Below are 14,226 nucleotides of genomic sequence, written 5' to 3' on the forward strand. Positions count from 1 at the left end.
AAGGACGTCCTCTGCTCAGAGCCTATCATGAAGCCTTTTGACACCGCACTTCCAACAAAACTTCTCACTGATGCCTCTCGAGACCACGGCTTTGGCTATGCTCTTGTCCAAACCAACCCTCTCGGGCACACTCATTTGGTGCAATGCGGGTCGTGTTCCCTCACGCCCGCTCAGAAGAATTACGCGACCGTTGAACTGGAGGCCAACACAATTCTATGGGCAATTAGATAGTGCGATCACTATCTTCGCGGGATTTCAAGTTTTCTAGTTGTCACTGATCACAAGCCACTCGTAGGTTTTTTTCGAAACCTCTCTTTGCATTGGACAACGACTGCCTTCAGCGTATCCAAGAGCACCTGGCAATCTTCAACTTCAATGTCAATTGGGCCGAGGGAAAGAAACACATGATCGCCGATGCACTCTCTCGATCGCCATTCTTTCCTGCAGATCCGTCCTGCGAGGTCCCCATCTGAGCGATCATCTTGGAGGATCCCCTCTTTGGCGACATGATAGAGAAGATTGATGGCGACTATGTGCAGCTCCACGAGTGCGTGACACGGGGTGATGACCGGTTGCCAGCAACTCTCAGTGCGTTTTGTGGCCGCTTTTATCAATATTGTTGCGAAGGGCGCCTCATCTTCGCGGGAAATGCTGTCATCGTCCCGCGGCGAGCTCGTGCAAAGATCATCAAATGTCCTGTCACAATCGGGCCTGACAAAAACTTTGACCCTCGCTTGGCAATTATACTTCTGGCCAGAAATGGCACACGAAATTAAACAGCGCATCTCTTCTTGCGAAATTTGCCAATCGCGCTTTCCTTCTCTGCCCGCAGAACCTCTTCTCATGGCAGCCGCAGTCGCCAGTTTCCCCATGCAACACGTCTCCGTGGATTTATTTGACTTGGAGGGAACGACCTTTCTTGTAATGGTGGATCGCTACTCGGGATTTCCGTTTGTGGCCAAGTTGAGATCCACCTCCACCAACACAATTGTGGCTGCTTTATTGGGTTGGTTCACTGATGTGGGCCTACCGGAGGTGATCAAGTCGGACAATGGACCCCAGTTTCGTGGTCCCTTCCTTGAATTTTGTGAGAAATTTGGGATCAAGCACAAAACATCCTCTCCATACCATCCCAAGTCAAACGGCCTGGCTGAGGCCGGAGTAAAAGCTATGAAGACTTTGCTTTCCAAGCTGGACGGTAAGTTCAATTCGGACGATTTCAAAATCGCCCTCCTGTCATGGCGTACTACTCCTCAAGCGGACGGTTTTAGCCCATCCTATGGCTTTTTCGGGCGCCACCTACGGACACTTTTGCCGGACGTTAGGGATCGTCACATTGAAGAACTCTTGCAATCTTCATTCCATCAATCTTGCTTGACGACGGCCGAACGACAGGCTGTTAATGCCGGCGGCGTTGCCCTGCTCCCTCTGGCTGTCGGCGACCGTGTCACTGTTCAGGATCCAGTCTCTAAACGATGGATGCCGGGCTCTACCATCCTCGAGCGCATGGATCATGGCCGGTCATACGTCCTCCAGTCACAACACGGGGCCGTTTTGAGACGAAATCGTCGCTTTCTTTGTCTCGACTCAACTATTTCTACGGATTTGGTTGAAACAGGACCGGAACCATCAGATTCCCCGACCGCTCTGCGGCGAAGTCGTCGTCTACAAGGGCTGCCCCATGAATAATGAGGAAACCTGGAACACGTGGGGTGGTGGAACCGATGGACCGGAGGTCTGATGCCGGAAGTGATTCCCCTTGTTTACATTACTTCCACCAATCAGGACCCTTCTCTTCACCGTTTCTTTTATTTTGTTTTTGGGACAATGCATACACCGAACTTTACAATCCTCACGATGGCAAGAAAACTCATTGATCTGGACGTGATACTCTGATGTGGTCGATGTAACTTTGAATCCATTTTGAAGAATGGACAAAGTATACTTTTTCAGAGCTTCCGAACTAGGATGGAGTGCCTCAAAGGACAGCTGGTGTCTTGACTTATGTGAGCCAGGAATCTGATGACGAATGCATGCTTGCTTTCTACGGTATATTTCGTTGATTTGAACAAGATCATAGCACAAGTCATCCACTGCCTTGTCCCGCCTCAGTCCATTATCTTTAATTGTTCGATGATACCTGTAAAAAAAAGTAAATTCGGTCCCGTCTTTTGTTGAGAGCAGTCGCTACATTTTGTTGTTCCTGATCCTTTCAAACGGCCGGTCTGAGTGTGTTGTGCTGTGTAAGTGGTCGCGTGGCTGCTTAAGGTAAGACACTTTTGTTCTTTAGCTTTCATTTCTTCCTATCTCTAGTAGTTTAGTCTTATATCTTTTATTTTTATGCTCATGTCGTATTTCACTTTTTTCGTCTGTCAATATATTTTATCCCAATTCTAGGTTATTTCAAAAAAAGGAGAGATGAAATCATAATTTCTTTTAAGAAGACCTGTCTTGATGGGACAAAACCATGAAATGTTTGGTCATCTAAAATTTTAGGAAAAGTAAACGAGGAACGTCATTACATTTCTTTCGAATTACTAGTTTTTGACCAAAATGTAATTGTAACAGTAATTCGCTCCTTTGTTGAGGAACGACTAATGCCCTGTTATGGTCACGGAAGTCATACAAATGTGGCGAAGAAAGCCACCACAAACAATGCAGGTACATTCCTTGTTTGGTAAATATGGATATCCCTTTCTAGTGCATGGTGGTCATATTTTTCTGGTTAAGTGTTTGCTCAAATGCCAAGATTATCTTAGATATGTTTTCTTTGTCAAAGAAACAAAAGGAACAACTTTTGTGAAATGCATATGTTTTAAAAGTATTCAGATAAGTGTATTAAATCACTTAAAGCGCCCATCATTGGTCAAAACGTAGTCAATCAGTAACAAACGCACTCTTAGTTTAGCATTGGCGTAAAATTTCATAAACTTCCATACGGTAGATGGTTACTTATAACAACTTGAAAGTTGCTTTTACTGCTTCAAATATCGAAAAACGGCCTTAATTATGTTCCAGTTATTTCCAAGGCAGATTATTGTCTTTTCCAATAACACGATAAGAGATAATACTTTTTCATGCTCTTTAAGAGTTCTTGGAAAGCTAAAAGTAGCAAAAATGACACTTTGGACTTACAAAACATGTAAGTTTTGGCCATTCATTGTAATTAAGTGACAAAAGCTACACTGTTTCTGACATGTTCCTTTAATATTTGAACGAATATGCGACAGTTTAACTTTCAAATTTGTCACTTTTTGCAATATGAATTTCTACCTATTAGCCATGTTTTTATTCAGCGTTGATATACGTAATCTTTGTCAAAATTCAAGACTGGACTTGATTACAGTTGCAATTGACAAGTATGGCATCACAATTGTTTAAATATTGACATGAAGCCAGTTTTGAAGTTATATTGCAACTATTTTCTGTTTCTTTTACTTGTTTCAAAAAAAGTGAAATGTTTTCATTTAATCTTTAGACATAGAAAAGAATGTTATATATCTTAGCAATTGCTTTGAGATATGACCGGAGCGATTTGTAGTCAAATTTGATGCAAAATGAAATCTTTTGAAAGCGTGATATCTTATCGCCTGCCCATTTGATTTGGATAAAATTGTACTTGAAACGTAAGGAAGTTTATCCCATCATCTATTGATTACGTTTTTTAAAATGTTATCTCTTGGTAGGTTTTAAATAAGTGGATAAATATACTTATCTGGGCTAAATACAAGATGCTTTTTGTGTTTTTACAAAAGTTGTTCTTTTGTTTCAATAACAACGAAAATCGTTATTACAAGTCTTGGCATTTACACAAAAACTTTATCAGTGTTGTTGGTACCACCGTGACTACACGGCAGGGGATGGTCGCTGTGTTATAATAATTATAATAATAATAATAATAATAATAATAATAATAATAATAATAATAATAATAATAATAATAATAATAATAATATATAATAATAATAATAATAATAATATAATACATAATAATAATATAATAATAATAATAATAATAATAATAATAATAATTAATAATATAATAATAATAATAATAATAATAATAATAATAATAATAATAATAATAATAAAATAATAATAATAATAATAATAATAATAATATAATAATAATAATAATAATAATAATAATATAATAATAATAATAATAATAATAATCAATAATTAATAATAATAATAATAATAATATAATAATAATAATAATAATAATAATAATAATAATAATAATATAATAATAATAATAATAATAATAATAATAATAATAATAATAATAATAATAATAATATAATATAATAATAATAATAATAATAAAATAATAATAATAATAATAATAATAAAATAATAATAATAATAATAATAATAATAATAATAATAATAATAATAATAATATAATAATAATAATAATAATAATAATAATAAATAATAATATAATAATATAATAATAATAATAATATAAAATAATAATAATAATATAATAATAAATAATAATAATAATAATAATAATAATAATAAAATAATAATATAATATAATAATAATAATAATAATAATAATAATAATAATAATAATAATAATAATAATAATATAATAATATATAATAATAATAATAATAATAATAATAATAATTAATAATAAAATAATAATAATAATAATAATAATAATAATAATAATAATAATAATAATAATAATAATAATAATAATAATAATAATAATATAAAATAATAATAATAATAAATATATAATAATAATAATAATAATAATAATAATAGATATTAGATGTGTGTATTTCATGAGCCATTGTATGTGTTGTTTGATACATATATTGATGGATTTGTACTTAGAGAGCCATTTCTTCTATTTGCATCCATGGCCCACATTGATATGCTCTTTTAATCCGTCTTCTAGATTTCAATTTCACGTGTTCCTCATATTTAATGCTTTTTTTGCTCGCCGAACCAAACAACGCCCAAGGTTGCTCAAATCCGAGATCAAGGCGAGAGTTCCGCCAAAAAGAGAGGAAAGGAAATGTTTTCTCCTTCTTGGGATCGTTCACCGTAAAGTGTGTATGTATCCAGAGAACTCGGGATGTACAGACTGTACAGACTACGTACAGTACCTAGCAGAAGTAGTTTCTGGGGTAGAGGAGTACACACAGAGCGAGCAGGTTTCGAGTACAGAGTAGTAGTGGAGGAGCGATAACTTGTCGTCTCACTAAAAGGGTCGGAGAAAGAACGAATTGACTGACAGCAATCGGCAGCTTTGGATTGTCCAATACTCTACAAGGGCTTCGAGGAGAATGTCCAAAGTGTTCCCCTGTCTGTCCTTGCGCTACCGGAACTGCAACGGATCTTCAGTGATTTGTACCGAATTCGGGGTTTGAATCGTCAAGTTGCACATTTGATCTGTCAGCAACCACACTTTCTAAACCTGTTCAACTTCCACTGGACGAGTTATGGTGGTACCCTGTCATACGTGGAACTAAAAGCTGGTTTCTGAAATGCGTTGATTCGTTTGTTCACCTGGATGAGCTCAGATGATGTTTTATAATTATCCATGGTTATTCTCGATGAATAGCGACAGAGTGACCGCCCAAAATGCTCCGGATTGGTACAAAAGAAGATCCTTCTCGGCCTTGGCTTTCTGGCCTTGGTGCTCATGCTCTACTACACGGCCAATCACGCCAAAGACAATACCTCGCCCAAGGGCCCCATTCAAGGCATCAATAAGCACTTGAAATCCATTCAGGATGATTCGTCTCGGTCTTCGACAGCTTCGTCTAGCCACATGTTGGAACATGGACCCTCCAATCAGGAACAACAAATTTGTCCCGGGTCATGAAGTCCGAGGCCGACATGGAAACGGAACAGATCTACCCACTTTGAACTTTGATGTAAGGTTTGATGCAATGAAAGCTTTCAGAACGCATGGTAATTCTGGTTGTACATTTTTTGGTTTTTTAGGCGAATGGGTGGAGATGAGGGAGTATTGGAACGACAAAATGGAAAAACGCTACCAAAAGCGACGCAAAGATATGTGGCCCAAAGTTCCACTGAAGGTGATTATCATGCCTCATTCCCACAATGATCCAGGATGGCTGAAAACTTTCGAGGGTTACTTCAACACGGCGACCAAGAATATTTTGAACAATGCTGTGGACAAGATGGTAAGAAGAAGTGACTGAACCACCCACCATGCTCAGCGTACGTGTTATATCATGAGTGTGTTTGCGTTACTTACAGACCAAGTACAAAGACATGACCTTTGTGTGGACAGAAATGGCGTTTCTCTCCCTATGGTATGAGACGGTGCATGATGCCCGAAAGGCCAATTTTCATCAACTTGTAGAGGAAGGACGCTTCGAAATCCTAACCGGTGGATGGGTGATGACTGATGAGGCCAACGTGCACATTTTCGCTATGGTTGATCAGCTCATTGAAGGCCAGCAATGGCTCAAGAACACGTTCAACGTGACGCCCAAGAGCTCGTGGTCGGTGGATCCTTTCGGTCATGGGGGAACCTTCCCGTACGTTTTACAGGAAGCCGGAGTAGACGGAATGGTGATCATGCGCATCCATTACGCTTGGAAGGAGTGGTTTGCCCGCGAACAGCAGGGAGACTTCTTATGGCATCAGCCGTGGGATGCCAAGGGGAAGCATGACATTCTTTGTCACAATTTCCCATACGACATTTACTCGATCAAGGGCAGCTGTGGCCCTCATGCTCAAGTGTGTCTTGGTTTCAACTTCAAGAACGTGGTGGGTGAATACAACGAGAACGGCGCCAACATCGCCATCAATGGAGCCAATGTGAAGGAAAGAGCTGAGCTCATCTTGGACCAATATGGGAAGACGGGATCGCTTGTGCCGCATAATGTGGTATTGGTGCCTTTAGGGGACGATTTCACTTACAAGCATGACATTGAGTGGGATCAGCAGTATTCAAACTACAAGATACTCATCGATTTCATCAACCAGGGCAACTACAACGCCGAGATCAGCTTTGGGACATTGAGCGATTATTTTGAAGAGGTTCGGAAGCGCACGACCAAGTTCGATACTCTCAGTGGGGACTTCTTTGTGTATAGTGACGTGTTTTCGGAAGGTCGTCCAGCCTATTGGAGTGGCTATTACACTACCCGACCGTTCATGAAGCAAATGAGTCGTCAGGTCGAGAACCATCTGCGATCGGCCGAGATACTTTACACCTATTCTCTAAACAAAGCCCGCCAAGAGGCCGATAAGGAAGCCATCCACTTCCTAGAAGCCCTCTTTGTCCATTTGACCACGGCCCGGCGGCATTTGGCTTTGTTTCAGCACCATGATGCCATCACGGGCACTTCCAAGCAATTTGTCATGCATGATTATGGACTGAAGCTGTTCGAGGCGCTGAATTTATGCCGGAAAATCCAAAGAAACACCCTCCAATTTCTGACCTATAGCGACAAGAAAGAGCGTATTAACGGCGCTCACCTTGGGCACGACTTTGAAAGATCGAGCTACAAGACCAATCAAGTTCCGGTGGCAATTGACATGAAGCGAGGAGACGCGTTCATCTTGGTTTTCAACCCCTTAGCTCAAAGGACCGAGGAGATCACCACTTTCTACGTGGAGACCAGTGCCATTTGCATCGTCGATCCGAAGCAAGTGAATGTACGATACCAGATGAACCCCACGTGGAACTCGACCTCGGGCTTCAAATTGGACACGAACTTCTTGGAAGTAACGTTCAAGGCCAACCTGGAGCCCTTGTCGATTACCAAATTTCAAGTGAAACACTGTCATGTCGATATCAAGCGGCGTGAAAAGACCCAAGTGTTCTGTAACAAATGCCCGAACCGTGACAAGCCATCGAGTCCTCTGACCTTGGCTGGACTTCCTCCAGGGGCCATTCAACTGGAGAACTCTCAAATGGTGCTCATGTTTGACGAGGTCACCAAACTTCTCACTTCAGTCACAAATAAATTGACTGGGAAGAAGGACGAGCTCAACTTGAAATTTTCAGCCTATCCAACCGCTCAATTCCGCAGCGGGGCCTATCTCTTTAAAACTGATCCCCATATGAGCGATTATGTGGAGGTTTTCACGCAAAATGATCTCAAGGATGTCGTGGTCATGAGTGGGCCAGTGTACTCCGAGGTGACGGTCGTGTACGAATCCGGCGAGAATACCCAAAGCCCGGGTAGTTTCATTCACACTGTACGCCTCTATCACACCTCAGACGGAATCAAGAGCAAGGGCATCTACATCGAGAATTGCTTCAATTTCGGTGACAGCAATAACCACAATGATGTGGACCTGTTCATGCGGTTCGAGACCAAGATCCGGAACCATGAAGAGGATAACACGGATGAGAACCCCGTGTTCTATTCCGATCAAAACGGCTTCCAGATGCAGAAACGCTCCAAGGTCTACCAAATTGGCATAGAGGGCAACTCGTTCCCCATAACCTCGTTGGCTTACATCGAGGACTCCAAGTCTCGGTTGAGCATCCTGGTCGACCACGCCCAAGCCGCCGCGTCTTGGATGACAGGCTGGTTAGAGGTCATGGTGGATCGTCGGTCTTCTTTCGACGATTCCAGAGGCATGGGCGAGGGGGTCCTCGACAACCGGGAGACAATTCATCGCTATTGGGTGACAGTGGAAGCCCAACCACCGGATGAGGCTCCCCAACCCACTCCCGACACTAAACTGAGTCTTCCTTCTCAATTGGTCACGACGCTTTCACGCCATCTCAACTACCCAGCCATTCATTACTTGGGCTATGAAGCCCAAGCTTTTCGCTCCGCCCCGATCTCGCTTCTTGAATCGGGTCCGTTGCCCTGTGATATCCATTTGTTCAACCTCAGGACCTTGGCCGATCCCAATGTTCCGACCAAGCCATCCAGCCAGGCCTTGATGATCCTTCACCGTCAAGGCAAGGATTGCGAATTGACTACGGCCCAAACGTGCTCGGAAGGATCCATGGATTTGACCTTCAAGGACTTGAACACCAAGGAAATGAGACAGACATCGCTCACTGGGACGCAAGACCGCAAAGAGGCTCTGAACCAATTGTCCGAACTCGAGATTGAACCGATGACCTTAACGTCCGTAAAGGTTTCGTTTTAAAAACCATTCCCGTACTGGCCGCCGGTCATTTCAAGTTCAAATAATGATCTGAAAACAGTATTTTAGAGTCAATTTCATCGGTCTGTTGTTAGTAGGAAGGTGTTGTTGGAACCGAAATAACTTAAATATTAGTATAATACCATCGTTGTTTAAACGTGCATACACTAATCCCATCATTCGTTGTCAAATTTACGTGAAGAGATACAATAAATTAAGTACCTGGTCTCTGCATCCTTATTTCAACTTCTTTGTCCTTTCACGATAAATGATTAATGACCTGGAGCCCGCCTCAAAGGCCAATAGAATTTTCGAGCGGACAAGAAGATTTTGACCTTTCAAGAGACTCGAGAAATCCGTTGTTTCTGTTTCAGAAATGTTCACAATCGTGCCTAACATGCGAAGCACATTCATCCTCAAAGCCAAAATGCACATAGAGATGCACCTGAAACATCATCTCCAATGTGGAAAAAGCCCAGATCCAGGTCTCCGATAACGCTCGCTCGCATGCTTAATGAGATTTTGAATCGTTATTTTCACTCGCTCCTGTCTTAGCAATGATGGGTCGAGGGCTAGGCCATCGAGAGACTTGATCCACTTGCAAGTTTGAGTTCCTCTGACCTTAGAACACTGACAGCATATGATGATGAGCCTGAGAGTTAATGTGGGTTGAAACTAAATCGACAATCCGTCCATACGTCCCAACTTTCCAAAGAACGGCCGTTCAAAAGTCAAGGAGGTATTTTTGATAGAGGCGACATTACCGTTCCATTATCGCAGCACTATGATTTCTTTCGCATATTACATGTACACTACCCAGTCCATGGTGATTTGTGCATAGTCTCTAGTGATGAATCGAATGAGGTCTTTAATGAAAATTTCGGGAAAAGATAAATAGGCATGACGACTCACCAATAAAAAATCGAGCTAAATTCCGGAGATCACCAAATATGTCATAACATCAGACTCAGATTATTTTTGTCCTAATAACGTTCAAAAAAAGGTCGCAATAACTTGAACTGCTGGGATTCCAATCCCAGTAGCGGTAAGGAAGTCCGCAAAAGAGTATTGAAAAATTAACACAACTAAAAAAAAAAGTTTTTTTTCATCTACTTTGCAGTATCGAATTGAAGTATGAAAAAAAGAATATAGTAATAATATTCGGTCATGAAAAAAAATCATATTCGCATGTTGTTTTTAATATCGAACATGAACCACTGGTATAAAGGCAGGTATGCTTGGAATCGAATTGAGTTCGATACATAAAATTAATGGTAGTTTATCACCACAAGGGGGCTAATTCATTCATTTTGTACCCTTTTAGGTACTGTCATATGGGAGGGCGTAACTTTTGACTCAAACATTCGTTTGAGGGAACAATTGAAATCGTTTCCTATGCTAATTCGAGACCCAATAACCTTTGATCATATTCGATTAGTTCGCACGGTGTTACTCACAATACTGAGAAAGATATTTTGCAAATGTCAAGACTTCTAATAACTATTTTCGTTGTTATTGAAACAAAAGGAACAACTTTTGTAAAACATCATCTTGGATTCTAGCTAAGATTAGAATATTAATCCACTTAAAACCTACAAAGAGATAATATTTTTAAAAACGTAATCAATAGATGTTGGGAATATTGTTAGTTGCGTTTCCAACTAGAATTTTATTCAAATCCATGGAGCAAACGATAAGATATCTTGTTTTCAAAGGTTGCATATTCATCAAATTTGACTACAAATTGCTCGGTTATATCTTAAAGCAATTGCCAAGAAATATAGTAAGCTTTTTCTATCCCTAAAATATAAATGGCAATATTTCACTTTTCTGAAGCAGGTAAAAAACCTGAATATAGTTTGCAATATAACTTAAAACTTACTTGATATCAATATCTCACAATTGTGAGGCCATACTTGTCAACCGCAACTTTACAAGCCTAATCTTGATTTTTGACAAAATTATAGTAACGTTGAATAAAAACATTGCTAGAACGTAGAAATTATTTATTGCAAAAAATGACAATTTGGAGAATTAAACTGTCAGAGGTATCGTTCAAATATTTTAGGAACATGATAGGATAGTGTAGCTTTTGGCACTGAAGTAAAATGAAAGGCAATTTTGCATGTTTTGGAATTTTTGCTACTTTTTGCTTTTAAAGAAATCTTAAAGAAAATGGAGAAATATTATTATATAGAGAAATCGTGTCATTGAAAAAGACAATCATATTCTTTAGGAATAACTGGAAACATAATTAGGCCATTTTACGATCTTTTAAAGCCTAAAACGCAACCTTTAAGTTGTAATGACTAAATATGTGCTAAATATAAGTTTATGAAATTTTACCTCAAAACATAACTAAGAGTATGCCTAATGCGGATTGACTACGTTTTTGACAATCATATATTTTAATGGGCTTTAAGTAATTGAACACACTTATCTGAGCTACTTTTAAACGTGTGTATTTCGCAAAAGTTGTTCCTTTTGCTTCTTTGACAAAGAAAAACATATTTAGATGTCTTGGCATTTGAGAAAACACTTAACCAGAAAAAATATCCAACGTGTTCCTGTACCGTACGAGATAAGAGTTGCTTAACTGATTACACGAACTAAACGCCATGATGGACACAGGCTCGATTTTCAAGGTGGGCAAAATTTGCAGCAAAATCTGTCATACTTCAACAGTTGCTCTCAAAGTTAAATCATTCATGACTGACCATGAAATTAAAACATGGGAAGGGAAAATCTCATCTCCTTTCGGAGCTCAGAGGAACTCAAGCAAGCTCATGCTTAATCTTCGAAAAAAGCCTTGACATGGATCAAATCTTTCGTGACTAAAAATTAACATTTGCCTTATCATACTAATTTTGAGCTTGAGAGGGGGGGTCCCCTCAGATCCAACCTTATCCGTAATTTTGCTTGAAAGTGATAATCAAACATGACGAACTCGAGTGATTTCCGAGCCTTGGAGCAAATCGAACGGATCAGTGATCTACTCATCTGCTCATGCTTCTAAAGCTTTCAAGTGCAGCAAAGTCTGAAGTTGGTGAGAAAAATCTGTTGGTATGCGAGTGACCGTGGTGTTTCTTCTAGAAAATGCTCGCTTACGCCCCAAAATCAAATGCCAAAGTGTGGGTGGGTATTACCTAAGCCTCGACATTTCTTTCTGAAAACGTCAGGCCATCAGAGGGCGGAGTGAGCATTAGGCAGACGAACCTCGCTCTATAGAGCTCTCAAGAGTCAAGGCAGCAGCCTTCATTGCGTCTGGGGTGAAATAATCTTGGCGCTCAGAGAGACGGCCTTCAAAGACTGGAAAGATGTAACATAGGAGGCTGAACAAGTGTAAATTACAGGGGTGGTCATCGTTCTCCTGACTACTTATGTCATTGCCTATTTCATGAATCGATGAAGAATCTGCACATTTTACTTCAGTGAGGAGGGCAACTTTGCCGGAAACTTGTAAAACGAGCAGAAATAATTACAAGGCGTTATCTGTGAGTAAATGTTCTTTAAAAAGAAGCCTGACTTGGGTGGTGGCACCAGCATTTGGCAACACACCTCCTTCAGATGATGGCAAGCTTACTTTCTCTATCGCCTTGATCACCTAAGCTCACTTCAGCATTCGTTCTTCCTTGAACAGGACATTCCTGGGAGTGATTCGAAGTCAGCCTCAGCCAGCTCAGTCTAGTTCTTCTCGAGTTCTTCGCCGTTCGACCGTTCTCACACAATCGTTCATCATGCCCGGATTTTGGAAGCGTCCCGTGACCCGCATGTACTCATACAATTTGGATCTTGGTGAGCACTATTACTACCCCATCTCCCACTATTTGGAGGCTGAGCGTGGTACCCGAGGCGAGACCCCGGGTGCGCTGACCTTCAACGAGCGCTTGGCGCGCAGGTGGCTCCACGGGCGTCGCTATGGCGCCACGGACTTGAGCGATCGATACTCCCGGGCTTCCTCCCTCTCACGTTTCGATGGCGATTGGTCGTATCTTGCAGGCGAGATGAGTAACCGTTCTGCCCGAGCCCGCTCCGAGGTCCGGACCTCCTCGGCCGGTTACGATGCCAATAACGTGAGCGCCTTTGCCAACTACAAGAACGCCCTCTTGGACACGAGCCGTGAGCTTCGACAAGAGGCTTCCGCCAATCTGATGGCTCGAGAGCAATCTCGATCACACAGTCTGGCCAACATGCGGGCTGAAGCGGCCTCCCGGCGAAGTGCTTTCCAACAAATGAGAGCCTCAACCCCTATGACCGCCACGGCCAACACTGAGTCGTCATCGACAACTCGATCATCTTACCGCACCGAGTCGAAGTGAGTATCACCTACCCATAGAAGTCACATAGGCTCTGTTTCTTGAGCCTACTACTGAACGGAAATAATCGTTTCTATCCTCATCTTTGTCCAGTTATCCGGTTTATTGAGCCTAGGTTGCGTGATGTAGGATGAAAATATGACTAGACATGTTCTTTTAGAGAGGATGCATAATGCTTAAATATATGTATTTCATACGTCCTTGAATGAGAGCTTGAAATACCAATCTGAAGAAAGGTTCAAGTGAAAGTGCAAACAATTTTAACTCTACAGGAGGCGCATTGAGGATGACATCTGCAAGAAAGTGGCCGATGTCCACATGATGCCTTGGGCCTTAGGCACTGAGCTGGACGAGGCCCAATCCGCCTCAGCCCGTGCTCGTTCCCGCATCAGTGAATTGGAGCGTGAACTCGAGGAGATCACAAAGCGAGCCATGACCACTTCCACCCATGCCCGACGCACCGCTGCCCAATTGGCCAAAGAAGCGTCCTTGGAGGACGAGCAAGCCATGGCCAGCACCTACAAGAAATCCCGCAAGGTCATGATTCAATCCGCTCAAAGGGCGTGCTAGAAAATGTCCCACTCTGGGAGTTTGTGTTGCCACCACGAATGGCAACACGGACCGCCGTCCACAAACGCTTCTCTCCAAGGCTGACAACTTGACAGGTGAGGGAGAAATCGAGTCAGGTCTGATGGCATCTTGACCTTCCCTGCGAGACAACAGGACGGCCAACGGTCCAAATTTCTAACCTTTTTATTTCGTCCCTTTGAGACAAACGTGTCCTGTCAAG

General features: G+C 41.2%; 3 protein-coding genes across 3 annotated transcripts in view; all 3 read left to right on the top strand.

The window, feature by feature from the left end:
* The first annotated feature begins 564 nt into the window (after nt 1-564).
* On the top strand, nt 565-1,689 carry LOC131882385 (uncharacterized protein K02A2.6-like). Its single transcript, XM_059229514.1, has one exon. The coding sequence runs from the start codon at nt 565-567 to the stop codon at nt 1,687-1,689; it is 1,125 nt and encodes a 374-aa protein (XP_059085497.1).
* Nucleotides 1,690-5,226: 3,537 nt separating this feature from the next.
* On the top strand, nt 5,227-9,346 carry LOC131881585 (alpha-mannosidase 2-like). The gene is made up of 2 exons (XM_059228489.1): nt 5,227-6,179; nt 6,256-9,346. The coding sequence occupies exons 1-2, from the start codon at nt 5,763-5,765 to the stop codon at nt 9,121-9,123; spliced, it is 3,285 nt and encodes a 1,094-aa protein (XP_059084472.1). The 5' UTR covers nt 5,227-5,762; the 3' UTR covers nt 9,124-9,346.
* Nucleotides 9,347-12,226: 2,880 nt separating this feature from the next.
* The window catches only part of LOC131881592 (uncharacterized), a gene marked incomplete in the record, with an annotated part of 2,556 nt that continues 556 nt past the window's right edge, over nt 12,227-14,226 (top strand). The window contains 3 exon segments of the mRNA XM_059228498.1: nt 12,227-12,255; nt 12,761-13,435; nt 13,709-14,178. Of these exon segments, the coding sequence (XP_059084481.1) occupies nt 12,242-12,255; nt 12,761-13,435; nt 13,709-14,006 (987 nt within the window).

Source organism: Tigriopus californicus, chromosome 6, assembly GCF_007210705.1.
Source record: "Tigriopus californicus strain San Diego chromosome 6, Tcal_SD_v2.1, whole genome shotgun sequence".
NCBI classification, from domain to species: Eukaryota; Metazoa; Arthropoda; class Copepoda; order Harpacticoida; family Harpacticidae; genus Tigriopus; species Tigriopus californicus.